General features: G+C 42.0%; 1 protein-coding gene across 2 annotated transcripts in view; it reads right to left on the bottom strand.

The window, feature by feature from the left end:
- LOC115936224 (metabotropic glutamate receptor 5-like) overlaps positions 1-18321 on the bottom strand; it is a 381806-nt gene that overhangs the window by 117298 nt on the left and 246187 nt on the right. The window contains exon 4 of one of the 2 annotated variants that reach the window (XM_055354194.2): positions 13924-16959. The exons of the other annotated variant lie outside the window; for it this stretch is intronic. Coding sequence (XP_055210169.2) covers positions 16800-16959 — 160 coding nt within the window. The 3' untranslated portion in view covers positions 13924-16799. Of the gene's footprint in view, positions 1-13923; positions 16960-18321 lie in introns of those variants that run through there. 2 annotated transcript variants of the gene reach the window in all.

The following is an 18321-nucleotide window of genomic DNA, read 5'->3' as shown; positions in this document are numbered from 1 at the left end:
ACCACATATCGCCATATATCTCTCAAACTTCCTGAGCCCAGTACAAACACCACCAGGAAAGTCTCCGATAAGGGGACAGCCGTTCAAAGTTTTACTGAAAAAGCGGGAACCAAAAGAATTCCTTTGTTCCCCTGTAACTCTCAGGCTATAAAAAGCAAACACTCGCATTGTTCAGGGCCCTCTTGTATGCTGTGGAATGGAGGGACCAGGTTCGAACTTGTAGTAAAGATCCTTGCCGCTTGGCTTTGACTCTGGACTCTGGTGGTCTTCTTTGGGGAACTAATGGTCTGGGCATAACAACAGAGCATGACTCCATCTCAAAAATAAAAATAAAAAATAAAAATAAAATAAATACAATTTTTAAATTATTTTAGACAAAGAACTAAGAATAGGATGGCAGGGGTGTGAGAAGTCACAGGCTTCAGGGTTCCTGAAGGTAACTGAGCTCTGAGACTAAGTTTAGGCTGGTGGCCAGGGTCTTCTTTATGCCTGTCTTAAATTATTTTCAGGGTCCAAGCGCTGAGGTTCACAGAGCTTGGAGGGAGAGGACCCAAGTTGAGACACATCACAGGGGCCGTGGGATGGCAGTGTGCAGCGGAGTCTCTGCACACTTTAGGATTTAAGCCTAGGTCTAGCCTGCTGCAGAGCACAGGGGACCCCCTCTGTTTCCCCTTAAGGCAAGAACACGGGAACACCCTGGCCCTTGATTACACTGATAAAAACAGAGTAAGTGGGTTGGGAAATAATCCATTCACTATATTCTGTGAATGAGCAGAGCCTCCACATCAAATTGAGTGGTGATTTTTTAAAGGAAAGCCAAGGCTGGGCAAGGTGGCTCATGCCTGTTATCCCGGGACTTTGGGAGGCCAAGGTGGGTGGATCATTTGAGATCAGGAGTTCAAGACCAGCCTGGTCAACATAGTGAAACCCCATCTCTACTAAAAATACAAAAAATGGGCTGGGCGCGGTGGCTCACACCTGTAATCCCAGCAGTTTGGGAGGCTGAGGTGGGTGGATTGCCTGAGATCAGGAGTTCGAGACCAGCCTGGCTAACATGGTGAAACCCCGTCTTTACTGAAAATGCAAAAGTTAGCTGGGTGTGGTGGTGGGTGCCTGTAATCCCAGCTACTCGGGAGGCTGAGGTAGGAGAATTGCTTGAAGCCAGGAGACGGAGGTTGCAGTGAGCCAATATTGCTCCATGGCACTCTAGCCTGGGAAACAGAGCGAGACTCCATATTAAAAAAATACAAAAATTAGCTGGATGTGGTGGCAGGCACCTGTAACGTCAGCTACTTGGGAGCCTGAGGCAGGAAAATTGCTTGAATCCAGGATGTGGAGATTGCAGTGAGCCAAGATAGCACCATTGCACTCCAGTCTGGACAACAAGAGTGCAACTCCATCTCAAAAAAAAAAAAAAATTAAAATTAATAAATACTACGAAGCCACGTGGAGGGGTGGAGAGAGAATACTAGCATCAGATTGGCTTTGGTGCTAATTGAAGCTCTACTTTTTACAGTAATTGGGCAAGTTACTCAACCCTCTGAGATTGACTTTTCTATGGAAGTACCTATTCCTGTGGATAGCTTAAAGGGAGTGGGAACAAAGGTAATCAGAGTTGATGTATGACTCAACTCAGAGTTGAGGATGAAAAGTGGGGATAATAACACCTGCCTGTACCCTGGTACAGATCATAAGATGTTTATTTATTTGTGGAGACAGGGTCTTGCTCTGTCACCCAGGCTGGAGTGCAGTGGCACAATCATGGCTCATTGCAGCCTTGAACTCCTGGCCTCAAGCAATCCTCCCATCTTGACCTAGAGGGATTTACAGGCATGAGTTACTGTGCCTGGCCAGATCTCATGAAGTTAAAATATGACATAGCATCTGGCAGGTAGACTTGCTCAGTGGAGGCTTCTTTTTTGCCTGGTGGTTCAGTAGGTCCTGCGTGTACAAATGATGCTTACTGGTCCACTCCTCCTCCAGGTTTTTAAAAATGAGCATTTTCTCTGTCTGACAATAATGAAATAAGGCAACTGAGGCTCAGAGAGGCAATATAGCCTGCCCAAAATCACATGGTGAATAAGTTGCAGAACTAGAATTCAATCTCCAAGCATACCTCCTGGACTCAACCTCTTAACCTGTGTGCTATGAGAATTTTGATTACTTTCCTTAGCATTTACCACCATATAACATAATATGTATTATACTCTTTTATCTTGGGATGTCAGTTCTGGGATTAGGTTACAAAAAGGACTATGATCTCACTCTCTCTCATTTTCTTTTTCTGTCTTTTCCTCTTTCCCTTCCCTATCCCTGGGGTAAGCCAGCTGCTTCTTATGAAGAGGTGCAAGTGGGCAGGAACTGTTGTCTCCAGCCAACAGCCAGAGAGGACCTGAGGTTTGCCAGCAGCTGTAGAAGTGAGTTTGAAAGAGGATTCTGAAGACTTCAGAGAGCTGCAGCCCTGGCTGACAGCTTGATTGTATCCTTGTGAGAGCCTGAGCCAGAGGACACAGCTAACCTCACTCAGATTCCTAGCCCATGGAAACTGTGACAAAAAAAAATTATTGTTTATTAAGCTGCTGAATTTGGGGCAATTTTTACCCAACAATAGACAACGAACACAAGGATATTGCTTATTACTCAAAATCACTATATAAAGCCCCTGAAAAATTGAAAGCTGCAACCAGGGAAACACAGAAAATCTCCAAGAACACTGTGTTTCTTCTTAAAGACAGTGAGAAAAGCATATGCATCTGTTTTCCTTTTAGTTTTGGCCACCAGGAAGCTCAGAGCCAAATTTATGATGCAATCTTAATAATTGTGTAAGCCCCTATAGCCTGCTTATCTGTGTTCTTATTCCTGGCCTTTCATTTTGTTATGACTTTTAGTTTTCTTTGTCCTGATTGTATTGGCTCATCTTTATATTTTTCTATATTATATGAATTATGGTAAGCCACCTCAAATTCAGCTTACAGAGAAGCAAGGCATTTGTAATTTTTTTTTTTTTGAGACTCTATCGCTCAGGCTGGAGTGCAGTGGCACAATCTCAGCTCACTGCAACCTCCACTTCCCAGGTTCCAGCAATTCTCATGCCTCAGCCTCTCGAGTAGCTGGGATTACAGGCGCCCAGCACTACAACTGGCTAATTTTTTTTTCTTTTGTATTTTTATTAGAGACAGGGTTTCACTATGTAGAACAGGCTGGTCTCGAACTCCTGACCTCAAGTGATCCACCTGCCTCGGCCTCCCAAAGCGTTGGGATTACAGGCGGGAGCCACTGCGCCCGGCCCATAAATCATTTTTTAAAAACAGTTTTTTAATTTAAAACATAGTTTTGCACATAAAAAAAAAAAAAAAAGAAAGAAAAGGTTTTACACAGGTTGAACACAGAGTGCCCAGAGGTGGTAGTGGGAAGATCAGGTCATACGAGTGTGGCTCTAAAGCTCCAAGCTTTGGCCAGGGTTGATTTGGATGGGGTTAGAAATATCAAGTGATAACGTCGAGAAAGGGAAAAGGATGGCAATTGATTGCCATCCCCAGAGGGAGGGGCCGAGGCCTCGTCCAGTTACCCACACTGGCATCCTTGCAATGTGTTCCTTGCAGGATCCCTCCCGCGCTGGCCCGCCTGGCCCCGCCCTTCCCAGACCCCTCCCAGACCAGTCCCGGCCCCGCCCCTCCCGGCCCCGCCCCTCCCAGCCACGCCCCTCTCTCCCCCAGGCCCCACCCCTCCCCGGGTCCCACGCCTGGCGCGCGCAGTGCTTGGCGACCTCAGTCTCCGCCGGTTGATCGGGCCTCCCAGGCGGTTGAGCACTCCGCCCACTCCCTCCGCGGCCGCGCGCGCCTTCACCGCCCCGCCCACCTCAATCCTTTCGGGGCGGTTGGGCCGCAAGCTGTCGGGGCGGGGCCCGGAGCAGGCGACCAAGCCAATGGGGCGCTGTGGCGGCGGTGGCTGTTGTCGCTGTGGCTGTCCCGGTCTCTTATGGGCGGTGGCGGCTGAGGTGGAGGCGGAGGGAGGCGGAGGGAGGCGGCGGCGGCGGCAAGACGGTGGTTCCTGTCCTGCTGAGAGTGTCGGTGCCTCGGTGGGAGAGGGTGGCCGGATATGCAGTGTTCGGAGAGGGTGGCCGGATATGCAGTGTGAGGTGCTGCTGGAATCCTGCTCTTCATCTACGTCTACCACTTGGAGCTGGAGCAGGAGCGGGACCCCGAGCACTGGGCCCTTTGCGACCTGGGACCCTGAGTGAAGTGCTCCACTGCGCTTGCCTCCAAGGTAGCCGGCGTGGAGGACTGGGCCGGGAGCGGACGAGCGCGGCGAGGGCGGAGTCTGGGGCTGGGGAGCGCGCCGCAGGAGCTCGAGCCTGGAGGCGGCGGGGACCGGGCCGCCGAGGGACTGACGGGGTCGGGTCCGGGCGGGGGGCGGCGGCCGGGCGCTCCTGCCCAGGGGGGCCACCCGAGCCCAGGTCGCGGGGAGGACGTGGCGGGGCGCGAGGCCGCCAGGGAGGGATGAGTTGGCAGAGTGCAGCCGAGAGGCCAGGACTGACCGGGGGGCGGTCGGGCGGGCTGGGCAGGAGCACGAGGGGGCTGCGGAGGGTGGGTCGCGGCCGGTTGACAGGTTTCCTGGTTCTCGGGAGGCGGGCCGGGTGTGTGGGACCCTGTCCGTAGCACCCGCGAGACCAGCGGCCACCTCTTGTCCCCGCCATCGCTGCAGACGAGGCTTTGGGGCCAGCTGGGACCTAGGGAGGGTTGCGTTTCCCCAGTCTTCTGGTGCTAGGACAGGTGTTTCCGTGGTTAGGCCTCTTTGTACTCCAGGGCTAGTGAGAATTTGCAAACTTACTGGGAAGATGACATTTGCGGGCAAACACGAATTTGACCCTACTCTGGAAGAAGATACTGGCACTTAACAGATCTGATTTCTTGGATTCCCCCTCCTATATTTCAGTGCGCCAGGAGGGGGAAGTAGTCTGAGTTGGAGTCTAGTTTAAGCTTCATTGGAGTAAGGGACAAGTCTGTTATGTATATGGCGGTGTTTTAGGCATTGACATGACTTTTAAACATTGTTGCTTATTAGTATAATAGGATACCCATAACAGATGAAAAACACACGGTTTGCTAAACTAGAGCGATTGGTTTGTGTTACTGATCATTTTAGTTTTTTAATGTTGTAATTGGTTTGTCTGTTACGTTTTATTTTAATGCATTAAATTTTCCTAGGCAAGTTACTTTGAAAAACGAGGGAATTTACATTTTAAAAGTGGCTGCTGTTTTTTTTTCTTTTATGGGGGGATTAAAAACATAACAAAGTCGAAGGAATGCTTTCAAAATTGGTAAGTTACGATTATAGTAGAGACTATATCTGATATTTAGATGTTCGTTAACAGTAGTCACATTTGAAGGATTTCTTCCCCTCCTGTTGATTGGTGAATTGCTGTGTATCAGAAATGTATAGCTCACTAGTTTATTTCGACTCACATATTGTTGATTACATGAACAAGGTAGCATTGGAGTTTGTCTTGTTATTGGTTACAAACTTTAGGCAGCTGATCTTTCCACTTAACCTTTTTCGTGGACCAGATACTTTATCTCATTTGCTCTTAAACCAAAATCCTGTAGCTTTTTACAGGGGAAATAATTATCTAGGGCCAAATGAAACATTTTAAAAATGCATTTAAGATGTAGGTGTCAGTTTACAAAGGAAAATACACAGATGTGACAAAAAGCACACATTTCTTGTTGGTTATTCAAAACAAAGTTAATAGGCTGATTAGACTCTCAGATACCCTCTGAGAACCACTGAGTGTCTTCTATGCAAACATTTTTATGTTATTTCCACTTTCAGAAAGGACTTTTAAAGTTATAAGTACCTTCCACCCAAAGTTAGTTGAATGAATAAATATATAAGGAAAACATGTAGCAGCACATTTCAAGTGTTTAAGAAACAAAAGAACTAAAAATAACTTTTGATCCTAGTTTAATATGGAATTTAAGCAGAATTATTAGCAATTTTAGATTTTTTTTTTTTAAACAAGTAGTCTATAATACATGGAACTTTTAACATTCGGGCATGGAAAGAGTACTTTACTGTATACTTAAGTAGTTTTATTTTCTGAGATGGAGTCTTGCTCCTGTCGCACAGGCTGGAGTGCAATGGCGTGACCTTGGCTCGCTGCAACCTCCACCTACAGGGTTCAAGCCATCTCCAAAAAGAAAAAAAAAAAACAGAACCTAGAAGTATTTACTTCTCCTTGCTTTGTCTGAGATTCAGAGGTTAAGTGACTAGCCCAAGATAACACAGGTAGTAGCAAATTGAGGCTTGACACCTGACTTCCAGAGTACTTATTTAGAGTATTAAAAAAAATAAGTAAATAAAATAGAAAATAAAATCATCAGACATGTAAAATGCAAGCTCAAGTAATTTATTCAGCTGAATTATGTTTTAATAATATCAATAAATACAATATAAATTATAAAAACTGGATTTTTAGAGGATTGAGCCAAGATGGCCGAATAGGAAGAGCTCCAGTCTACAGCTCCCAGTGTGAGAGACACAGAAGATGGGTGATTTCTGCATTTCCAGCTGAGGTACTGGGTTCATCTCACGAGGGAGTGGGTGCAGGACAGTGGGTGCAGCGCATTGAGTGTGAGTCAAAGCAGGGGGAGACATTGCCTCACCCGGGAAGTGCAAGGGGTCAGGGAATTCCCTTTCCTAGTCAAAGAAAGGGCTGACAGATGGCACCTGGAAAATTGGGTCACTCCCACCCTAATAGTGCACTTTTCAAACGGGCTTAACTAATGGCACACCAGGAGATTATATTGCACACCTGGCTCAGAGGGTCCTACGCCCATGGAGCCTACCTCATTGCTAGCACAGCAGTCTGAGATCAAACTGCAAGGCAGCAGTGAGGCTGGGGGAGGGGCGCCCACCATTGCCAAGGCTTGAGTAGGTAAACAAAGCGGCCAGGAAGCTCAAACTGGGTGGAGCCCACTACAGCTCAAGGAGGCCTGTCTGCCTCTGTACACTCCACCTCTCAGGGCAGGGAACAGACAAACAAAAGGCAGCAGTAACCTCTGCAGACTTAAATGTCCCTGTCTGACAGCTTTGAAGAGAGTAGTGGTCCTCCCAGCATGCAGCTTGAGATCTGAGAATGGGCAGACTGTCTCCTCAAGTGGGTCCCTGATCCCTGAGTAACCTAACTGGGAGGCATCCCCCAGTAGGGGCAGACTGACACCTCACATGGCCAGGTACTCCTCTGAGACAAAACTTCCAGAGGATCAGGCAGCAGCATTTGCGGTTCACCAATATCCACTGTTCTGCAGCCACCACTGCTGATACCCAGGCAAACAGGGTGTGGAGTGGACCTCCAGGAAACTCCAACAGACCTGCAGCTGAGGGTCCTGATGGTTAGAAGGAAAACAAACAAACAGAAAGGACATCCACACCAAAACCCCATCTGTACATCACCATCATCAAAAACCAAAGGCAGATAAAACCACAAAGATGGGGAAAAAACAGAGCAGAAAAACTGGAAACTCAAAAATCAGAGCACCTCTCCTCCTCCAAAGGAATGCAATTCCTCACCAGCAACGGAACAAAGCTGGATGGAGAATGACTTTGACAAGTTGAGAGAAGAAAGCTTCAGAAGATCAAACTATTCCAAGCTAAAGGAGGAAGTTTGAACCAATGTCAAAGAAGTTAAAAACCTTGAAAAAAAATTAGATGAATGGCTAACTAGAATAACTAATGCAGACAAGTCCTTAAAGGACCTGATGGGGCTGAAAACCATGGCAGAAGAACTACGTGACAAATGCACAAGCCTCAGTAGCCGATGCGATCAACTGGAAGAAAGGGTATCAGTGATGGAAGACCAAATGAATGAAATGAAGTGAGAAGAGAAGTTTAGAGAAAAAAGAATAAAAAGAAACAAACAAAGCCTCCAAGAAATATGGGACTATGTGAAAAGACCAAATCTACATCTTATTGGTATACCTGAAAGTGACGGGGAGAATGGAACCAAGTTGGAAAACACTCTTCAGGATACCATCCAGGAGAATTTCCCGCATCTAGCAAGGCAGGCCAACATTCAAATTGAGGAAATACAGAGAACACCACAAAGATACTCCACAAGAAGAGCAACTCCAAGACACATAATTGTCAAATTCACCAAATTTGAAATGAAGGAAAAAATGTTAAGGGCAGCCAGAGAGAAAGGTCAGGTTAACCACAAAGGGAAGCCCATCAGACTAACAGCTGATCTCTTGGCAGAAACTCTACAAGCCAGAAGAGAGTGGGGGCCAATATTCAACATTCTTCAAGAAAAGAATTTTCAATCCAGAATTTCATATCCAGCCAAACTAAGCTTCATAAGTGAAGGAGAAATAAAATCCTTTACAGAGGAGCAAATGCTGAGAGATATTGTCACCACCAGGCCTGCTGTGCAAGAGCTCCTGAAGGTAGCACTAAACATGGAAAGGAACAATCAGTACCAGCCACTGCAAAAACATGCCAAATTGTAAAGACCATCAAGGCTAGGAATAAACTGCATCAACTAAAGAGCAAAACAACTAGCTAAAATCATAATGACAGAATCAAATTCACACATAACAATATTGACCTTAAATGTAAATGGGCTAAATGATCTAATTAAAAGACACAGACTGGCAAATTGGATAGAGTCAAAACCCATCAGTGTGCTGTATTCAGGAAACCCATCTCACGTGCAGAGATACACATAGGCTCAAAATAAAGGGATGGAGGAAGATCTACCAAGCAAATGGAAAACAAAAAAAGGCAGGGGATGCAATCCCAGTCTCTGATAAAACAGACTTTAAACCAACAAAGATCAAAAGAGACAAAGAAGGCCATTACATAATGGTAAAGGGATCAATTCAACAAGAAGAGCTAACTATCCTAAATATATATGCACCCAATACAGGACCACCCAGATTCATAAAGCAAGTCCTTAGTGACCTACAAAGAGACTTAGACTCCCACACGTTAAGAGTGGGAGACTTTAACACCCCACTGTCAACATTAGACAGATCAACGAGACAGAAAGTTAACAAGGATACCCAAGAATTGAACTCAGCTCTGCACCAAGCGGACCTAATAGACATCTACAGAACTCTCCACCCCAAATCAACAGAATATACATTCTTTTCAGCACCACACCACACCTATTCCAAAATTGACCACATGGTTGGAAGTAAAGCTCTCCTCAGCAAATGTAAAACAACATAAATTATAACAACCTGTCTCTCAGACCACAGTGCAATCAAACTGGAACTCAGGATTAAGAAACTCCCTCAAAACCGCTCAACTACATGGAAACTGAACAACCTGCTCCCGAATGACTACTGGGTACATAATGAAATGAAGGCAGAAACAAAGATGTTCTTTGAAACCAACAAGAACAAAGATACAATATACCAGAATCTCTGGGACACGTTCAAAGCAGTGTGTAGAGGGAAATTTATAGCACTAAATGCCCACAAGAGAAAGCAGGAAAGATCTAAAATTGACACCCTAACACCACAATTAAAAGAACTAGAGAAGCAAGAGCAAACACATTCAAAAGCTAGCAGAAGGCAAGAAATAACTAAGATCAGAGCAGAACTGAAGGAAATAGAGACAGAAGAAACCCTTCAAAAAATCAATGAATCCAGGAGCTGGTTTTTTGAAAAGATCAACAAAATTGATAGACTGGTAGCAAGACTAATAAAGAAGAAAAGAAAGAAGAATCCAACAGCTGCAATAAAAAATGATAAATGGGATATCACCACCAATCCCACAGAAATACATGCTACCATCAGAGAATACTGTAAATACCTCTGTGGAAATAAACTAGAAAATCTAGAAGAAATGGATAAATTCCTTGATGCACACACCCTCTGAAGACTAAACCAGGAAGAAGTTGAATCTCTGAATAGACCAACAACAGGCTCTGAAATTGATGCAATAATTAATAGCTTACCAACCAAAAAAAAATCCAGGACCCGATGGATTCACAGCTGAATTCTACCAGAGGTACAAGGAGGAGCTAGTACCATTCCTTCTGAAACTATTCCAATCAATAGAAAAAGAAGGAATCCTCCCTAACTCATTTTATGAGGCCAGCATCATCCTGATACCAAAGCCTGGCAGAGACTCAACCAAAAAAGAGAATTTTAGACCAATACCCTTGATGAACATTGATGCAAAAATCCTCAATAAAATACTGGCAAACTGAATCCAGCAGCACATCAAAAAGCTTATCCACCATGATGAAGTGGGCTTCATCCCTGGGGTGCAAGGCTGGTTCAACATAAAAAAATCAATAAATGTAATCCAGCATATAAACAGAACCAAAGACAAAAACCACATGATTCTCTCAATAGATGCAGAAAAGGCCTTTGACAAAATTCAGTAGCCCTTCATGCTAAAAACTCTCAATAAATTAGGTATTGGTGGGATGTATCTCAAAATAATAAGAGCTATCTATGACAAACCCACAGCCAATATCATACTGAATGGACAAAAACTGGAAGCTTTCCCTTTGAAAACTGGCACAAGACAGGGATGCCCTCTCTCACCACTCCTATTCAACATAGTCTTGGAAGTTCTGGCCAGAGCAATCAGGCAGGGGAAGGAAATGAAGAGCATTCAATTAGGAAAAGTGGCAGTCAAATTGTCCCTGTTTGCAGATGACATGCTTGTATATCTAGAAAATCCCATTGTCTCAGCCCAAAATCTCCTTAAGCTGATAAGCAACTTCAGCAAAGTCTCAGGATACAAAATCAATGTACAAAAATCACAAGCATTCTTATACACCAATAAGAGACAATCAGAGAGCCAAATCATGAGTGAACTCCCATTCACAATTGCTTCAAAAAGAATAAAATACCTAGCAATCCAACTTAAAAGGGATTTGAAGGACCTCTTCAAGGAGAACTACAAACCACTGCTCAATGAAACAAAAGAGGATACAAAGAAATGGAAGAACATTCCATGCTCATGGATAGGAAGAATCAATATTATGAAAATGGCCATACTGCCCAAGGTAATTTAAAAATCCAATGCCATCCTCATCAAGCTACCAATGACTTTCTTCACAGAATTGGAAAAAAACTACTTTAAAGTTCATATGGAACCAAAAAAGAGCCCACATTGCCAAGTCAATCCTAAGCCAAAAACTGGAGGCACCACGCTACCTGACTTCAAACTATACTACAAGGCAACAGTGACCAAAACAGCATGGTACTGGTAACAAAACAGAGATATGGACCAATGGAACAGAACAGAGCCCTCAGAAATAATGCCACACATCTACAACCATGGTATTAAGAACTGTGAAGTATGCTGAGCTGTCATTGCAAAGTGGTATTTAATGTGTTTATAGGTGTGGAGGGGGTTATATAATTCTCATTTTTAAAATAAAAGTGCTTAGAAATACAAAAATGAATTACCTTTTAACCTTTTAAAAATGATCGGTTGGTAACTTTGTGTATAATATTGATGGATTTCTAACTTTCTAGAATGGTGTTATTAGTAGTAGATTTCTTTGATATAAAACAAGTCCTCAGAGGGTATGTAACAAATTTGAAGTAAAAATCATTTGATTTTTTAAAAATTTCAAATTGATTTTGGTTTTTCCCATATGTAGAGGATCTCCACCTTACAATCATTGAACTTAATTGTTGACTCTATGATAGTGCTGTTTTTCACTTTATTCGATAAATTACATGAGATATTCAATACTTTATTATAAATAAGCTTTGTGTTACTTGATTTTGCCCAAATGTAGTCTAATGTAAGTATTCTGAGCATGTTTAAAGGTAGGCAAAGCTGAGCTATAATTTTCAGTTTTGTTAGATGTATTAAGTGCATTTTTAATTTACAATATATTGAATTTATGATGGGTTTCTTGGGACATAGCCTCACCATAAGTTGAGAAGCATCTGGATTAACATGTGTGGGATTTTCTCAATATATTAACACTCTGCAGCAGAATGAAAGGACTTTAAAAATTTTTTCTTTTTTCTTATGGAAGAAATAATTTATTATGTTAGAGTAATACATTAGAGTTTCTTGTAGTATTTCCTTAATTCCCTTGTTTATTTGTTGAGACAGAGTTTCGCTCTTTTACCCAGGCTGGAGTACAGTGGTGAGATCTGACCTCACTGCAACCTCCGCCTCCCAGGTTCAAGTGATTCTCCTGCCTCAGCCTTCTGAGTAGCTGGGATTACAAGTATGAACCACCGCGCTCGGCTAATTTTGTATTTTTAGTAGAGATGGGTTTTCACAATGTTGGCCAGGCTGATCTTGAACTCCTGGCCTCGTGATCTGCCTGCCTCAGCCTCCCAAAGTGCTGGTATTACAGGCATGAGCCACCGTGTTTGTCCCCTATTTCTTTTAAAATTTAGAAACAGAGCCTCTTTGAGTGTGCTGAGAGATAGATTCACTTTATTTATAAAAATAATAGCCAAATCTATGTGTTTGAGCACAGACTTTTATTTTCACAAATTTACTTATTTGCATCTTGTCTGAGGTATGATAATCAAATGATAATCAATTCTAATTTCTTTGATGTACTATAATCATTTTCCTTTCAAATGAATTCATTTTCTATTCTAACACACAACTCTAAATTTGTGTTTTATTTAAGCAAAAAGAAAATAATGTTTGTGGTTTAAATATGATTGGTCATTTTGGTTTTGAATGTTTGCCCAATCAGTTGGTGAACAGATCTATCCGACAAGGATTCAGTTTTAATATTCTTTGTGTGGGTAAGTGTCAAACACCTCATTTGAACTATTCCTTCATTTTTCCCAATATTCATTTCAAATTATCTTAAGCAGTGTAACATTGATGCTATTAATTCAAATATATCTTCATGTTTACAATGATTCTCATCTTAGCCATATTATGTAATCCTTTTATTTTTTGAGATAGGTTCTCAGTCTGTTGCCCAGGCTGAAATGCAGTGGTGTGATCGTCTCACTGTAGCCTCAGCTGCCTAGGCTCAAGCAATCTACCCACCTTAGCTTCCCAAAGTGCTGGGATTACAGGCATGAGACACCACACTCGACCTGTAATGATTGTTAAAAATTGAAACATTCCTGTCCTCTTAAAAGTCTGATGTAGCTTAGTGTATACTTTCTTTATGTATTATATTAATGACTGAGAGAATCAGGGCTAACATGTATACTTTCAAGGCCTTCCCAGTCTTTGAAGTATTTGAGACCCTTCATTTATTTTTAAAATTGATATTATTCTTAATTGAAAAACCATAGTTATTTACATGTATAGGTACAATGTGAGGTTTTGATAAATGTTTACAATGTGGAATGATTCAATCAACTGAATTAACATATCTGTTACCTGGATTGCCTATCTTTTTTTATGATGAGACATTTGAAATTAACTCTCTTGATTGTTTTGAAATATAGAATACACTGACTATAGTCACTCTGCTATGCAATAGATCTCAAAACTTATTTCTCCTCTCTGTTTGAAACTGTTAGTTTTCTAAGGATGATGGCCTCTACCTCCATCCATGTTCCTGCAAAGGACATGATCTCATTCTATTTCATGGCTGTGTAGTATTCCATAGTGTATATGTACCACATTTTCTTTATACAGAAATGCTCTTGATGAGCATTTAGGTTGATTCCATGTCTTTGCTATTGTGAATAGTGCTGCAATGAGCTCTGTTGGTTTGCTAAGGATGATGGCCTCCAGCTCCATCCATGTTCATGCAAAGGACATGATCTCTTTCTTTTTTATGGCTGAGAACATGTGCCATGTTCTCACTTATAAGTGGGAGCTAAATGATGATAACACATGGACACAAAAAGGGGAATAACAGACACTGGTGTCTACTTGAGGGTGGAGGTTTGGAGGAGGGAGAGGATCAGATAAAATAACTATTGGGTACCATGCTTAGTACGTAGGTGATGAAATAATTTATACAACAAATCCTCATGACATGAGTTTATGTAACAAACCTGCAGGTGTACCCCCAAACCTAAAATAAAAGTAAAAAAAAGATAGAAACTTTGTACCCTTTGACCAACAACTCCATATTTCCTTTCTCTCTGCTCCCCCCGCCTGTGGTAACCAGTATTCTACTCTCTACTTCTATGAGTTAAACTTTCTAAGATTTTAAAAACCACTGTAGGAATTCAAAGTGTTGCTTCTTCTCAGCCCTTTTATGCCCCATGACAATGAATCTACGTCTATTACAGGGAAACTAGAATTGGAAAATCGACACTGATTGACACATTGTTTAATACTAACTTGAAAGATAACAAATCCTTACATTTTTACTCAAATGTTGGACTTCAAATTCAGACATATGAACTTCAGGAAAGCAATGTTCAGTTGAAATTGACTGTTGTGGAGACAGTGGGATATGGTGATCAAATAAAGAAGCCAGGTTAGTGTTTTCTTATTTAAATTAAAAAAGGTTTTCTTATTTCAAGGAATTTGCCTGCCTTTGCCATAGACTAATTTGTATAAGTAATACCCTTTCTTCCAGATTTTATTATTTTCCTAAGTAATGTTCTTTTCTTGTAAGATTAATACTTTTGTATATAATTGATTTTTTACAAGATTTTTATTTAAACAGTTATAGCAAAAGGTTTTAAATATAGCTTCTATTAGTTTTAGCTTATTTCCTTATCTCTTTTCTTTTTCTTTTTCTTTTTTTTTTTTTGAGATGAAGTCTCACTCTTGTCCCTCAGGCTGGAGTGCAATGGCACAATTTCGACTCACTGAAACCTCCGCCTCCCGGGTTCAAGTGATTCTCCTGCCTCAGCCTCCTGAATAGCTGGGATTACAGGCACCTGCCACCACACCCAGCTAATTTTTGTATTTTTAGTAGAGACAGGGTTTCACCATGTTGGCCAGGTTGTTCTCGAACTCCTGACCCCAGGTGATCCACCTGCCTTGGCCTCCCAAAGTGCTGGGATTACAGGCATGAGCCACTGTGCCTGGCTTCCTTATTTCTTTATTTAACTTTATTTGCACAAATTTTCCGTAGAGATTTTACCAATTTACATTCCCACCAACAGTGTCTAAGGGTTCCCATTTCTCTGTATCCTTGCCAAATTATGTTATTTATTTATTTTTATTATTTTTTGAGATAGTGTTTCACTCTGTCACCCAGGCTGGAGTGCAGTGGCACAATCTCGGCTCACTTTAGTTTCGACCTCCCAGGCTCAACTGATCCTTCCACCTCAGCCTCTTGAGTAACTGGGACTATACGCACATGCCACCATGCCTGGCTAATTTTTAAAATTGTTTGTATAGATGGGGTCTTGCTATGCTGCCCAGGTTGTTGTCAAACTCCTGGCCTCAAGTGATCCTACCACATTGGCCTTCCAAAGTGCTGGGATTACAGACATGAGACCCTGTACCTGGCCTGTTATTTTTTTATCTTTTTAACAATCGCCATTCTGATTGAGGTAAGATGATATCTCATTGTGGTTTTACTTTGTATTTTGGTGTTCTGAAAAATGTCTATTCATGTCCTTTGCCCACTTTTTAATGGAATTATTTGTTGTTGTTGCTGTTATTGTTTAGTTGCTTGCAGTCTTTGTATATTCCAGATACTAGTCCTCTGTCGGATGCACCCAGGTTTCCTCTATGTTTACATTTTACATAACCATAGAGTAAAGCATGAGACTTATTACTGGTTTGGAATTAATATCTTTGTATGGACATGTTATGAACTTTTTCTTTATCATTACAGAAAACTGCTTAGCATCCATGTTAACTCTTAAGTTGTCAAAAAAAGCAGGATTTAGATTTTATTTGCTACGCTAAATGTATAAATTATTTTCTTAGCTACCAACAAATAGTTGACTACATAGATGCCCAATTTAAGGCCTATCTTCAAGAATAACTGAAGATTAAATGTTCCTTTTTTGAGTTTCATGATTCTCATGTCCACATGTGTCTTTACTTCATTTCACCTACTGGACATTCCCTGAAGCCCCTTGATCTATTAACAATGAAGAACCTTGACAGTAAGGTATGTTTGGTAAATCCACCAAGCTTTCTTTTCCTTTTTTTTTTTTTTTTCCATTTTTTGTATTTGAGACAGGGTCTTGCTCTGTCACCCAGGTTGGAGTGCAGTGGCGCCATGATAGCTCACTTCATCCTTAATCTCCTGGGCTCAAGCAATCTTCCCACCTCATCCATCCGAGTAACTCGGACTACGGGAGCTTGCTACCAAGCTCGGCTAATTTTTGTATTTTTTGTAGAGATGGGGTTTCACTATGTTGCCCAGGGTGAACGTGAATTTCTGGGCTCAAGTTGTCCGCCCACCTTGTCCTCCCAGAATGTTGGGATTACAGGCGTAAGCCATTATTCCTAGTCCCAACCTTTCACGATGTAATATTAATTTTGAGCTAACAACACATCTTGAAGGCACATGCATGCAAGTGTTGTTACCTATCTTTAGGTGATTTCATCATTATGCAAACATCATAGAGTGTACCTACACATACCTAGATGATATAGCCCACTACACACCTAGACTTTTATGGTAGTCTTTTATGGTATGGTTTATTGCTCCTAGGCTACAAACCTGGACAGCATGTTACTGTACGGAATACTGTAGAATTATAACACAATGGCAAGTATCCGTGTATCTATTTTTATTTTATTTTATTTTATTTTATTTTATTTTATTTTATTTTATTTTAAGATGGAGTCTTACTGTCTCACAGGCCTGGAGTGCAGTGGCGTGATCTCAGCTCACAGCCACCTCTGCCTCCTGGGTTCAAGTGATTCTCCTGCCTCAGTCTCCCAAGTAGCTGGGACTACAGGCCTGTGCCACCAGGCTCAGCTAATTTTTGTATGTCTAATGGAGATGGAGTTTTGCCACGTTGGCCTGGCTGGTCTCGAACTCCTGACCTCAAGTGGTCCACCCGCCTTGACCTCCCAAAGCGTGAACCACCGCGCCCGGCCATATCTGTGTATCTAAACATAAAAAAAGGTGCAGTATTAGACAGAAATAATAAACACTGGGCCCTTAATAAGGGGGAAGGGTTGGAGGTGGTTGAGATTTGAAAAATTACCTATTGGGTACAATTCTCACTATTTGAGTGATGGGCACACTAGAGGCCAAAACCTCACTAATATGCAATATATCTAAGTACCAAACCTGCACATATATCCCCTGAATCCAGAAATTAAATAAATAGATGTATAAATAGCTGGGCACAGAGGCTCACATCTGTAATCCCGGCACTTTGGGAGGCCGAGGTGGGCAGATCACCTGAGGTCGGGAGTTTGAGACCACCCTGGCCAACATGATGAAATCCCATCTCTACTGAAAATACAAAAATTAGCTGGGCATGATGGTGCACGTCTGTAATCCCAGCTACTCAGGAGGCTGATGCAGGAGAATCACTTGAACCTGGGAGGTGGAGGTTACAGTGAGCCAAGATCACATCACTGCACTCCAGCTTGGGTGACAGAGAAAGACTCAGTCTCTAAATAAATTTATACATGTATAAATAAATAAATGATAACAACAACAAAAAGCAAAGGTATAAATAAATGATAACAACAACAAAAAGGAAAGGTACAGTATCATAATATTATGGGACCACCATCATATATATGACCCATCATTTATTGAAATGCCATTATGCAGAGCATGACTATACCTGTTATTTTGGAATATATGTATATATCCTAATTATTTTTTTTCTATTAATTGTTAAGGCATTTGCATTAGCGTGTTAGGGCTGGGATAGCAAAATGCCATAGACTGGGTGGTTTAAACAATGAAAATTCATTTTCCCACAGTCTTGGAGGCTAGAAGTCCAAGATCAAGGTATCAGAAGATGTACTTTCTTGGGAAATCTCTGTCCTTGTCTGGCAGATGACCACCTTACCTCTGTTTTCTCACATGGTGTTTTCCCTGGTGTATCCTGGGTGTCCACACATTTTTTCTTTTTTTTTTTTTAAGACGGAGTTTTGCTTTTTTTGCCCAGGCTGGAGTGCAGTGCTGAAATCTCGGCTCACTGCAACATCTGCTCCTGGGTTCAAGCAGTTCTCCTGTCTCAGCTTCCTGAATAGCTGGGATTACCATCATGTGCCACCACACCTGGCCAATTTTTTGTATTTTTAGTAGAGATGGGGTTTCACCATGTTGGCCAGGCTGGTCTCGAACTCCTGACCTCAGGTGATCCACTCACCTCCTGCCTAATTGCCCTGGCCAGTTTTTGGGTCCCTAATATATTGAGAGTTTTTAGCATGAAGTGTTGTTGAATTTTATCAAAGGACTTTTCTGCATCTATTGAGATAATCATGTAGTTTTTGTCTTTGATTCTG

This window comes from Gorilla gorilla, chromosome 9, assembly GCF_029281585.2.
Source record: "Gorilla gorilla gorilla isolate KB3781 chromosome 9, NHGRI_mGorGor1-v2.1_pri, whole genome shotgun sequence".
Taxonomy (NCBI): domain Eukaryota; kingdom Metazoa; phylum Chordata; class Mammalia; order Primates; family Hominidae; genus Gorilla; species Gorilla gorilla.
The sequence above is the reverse complement of the archived record's forward strand: the minus strand, read 5'-3'. Positions and strand labels throughout refer to the sequence as shown.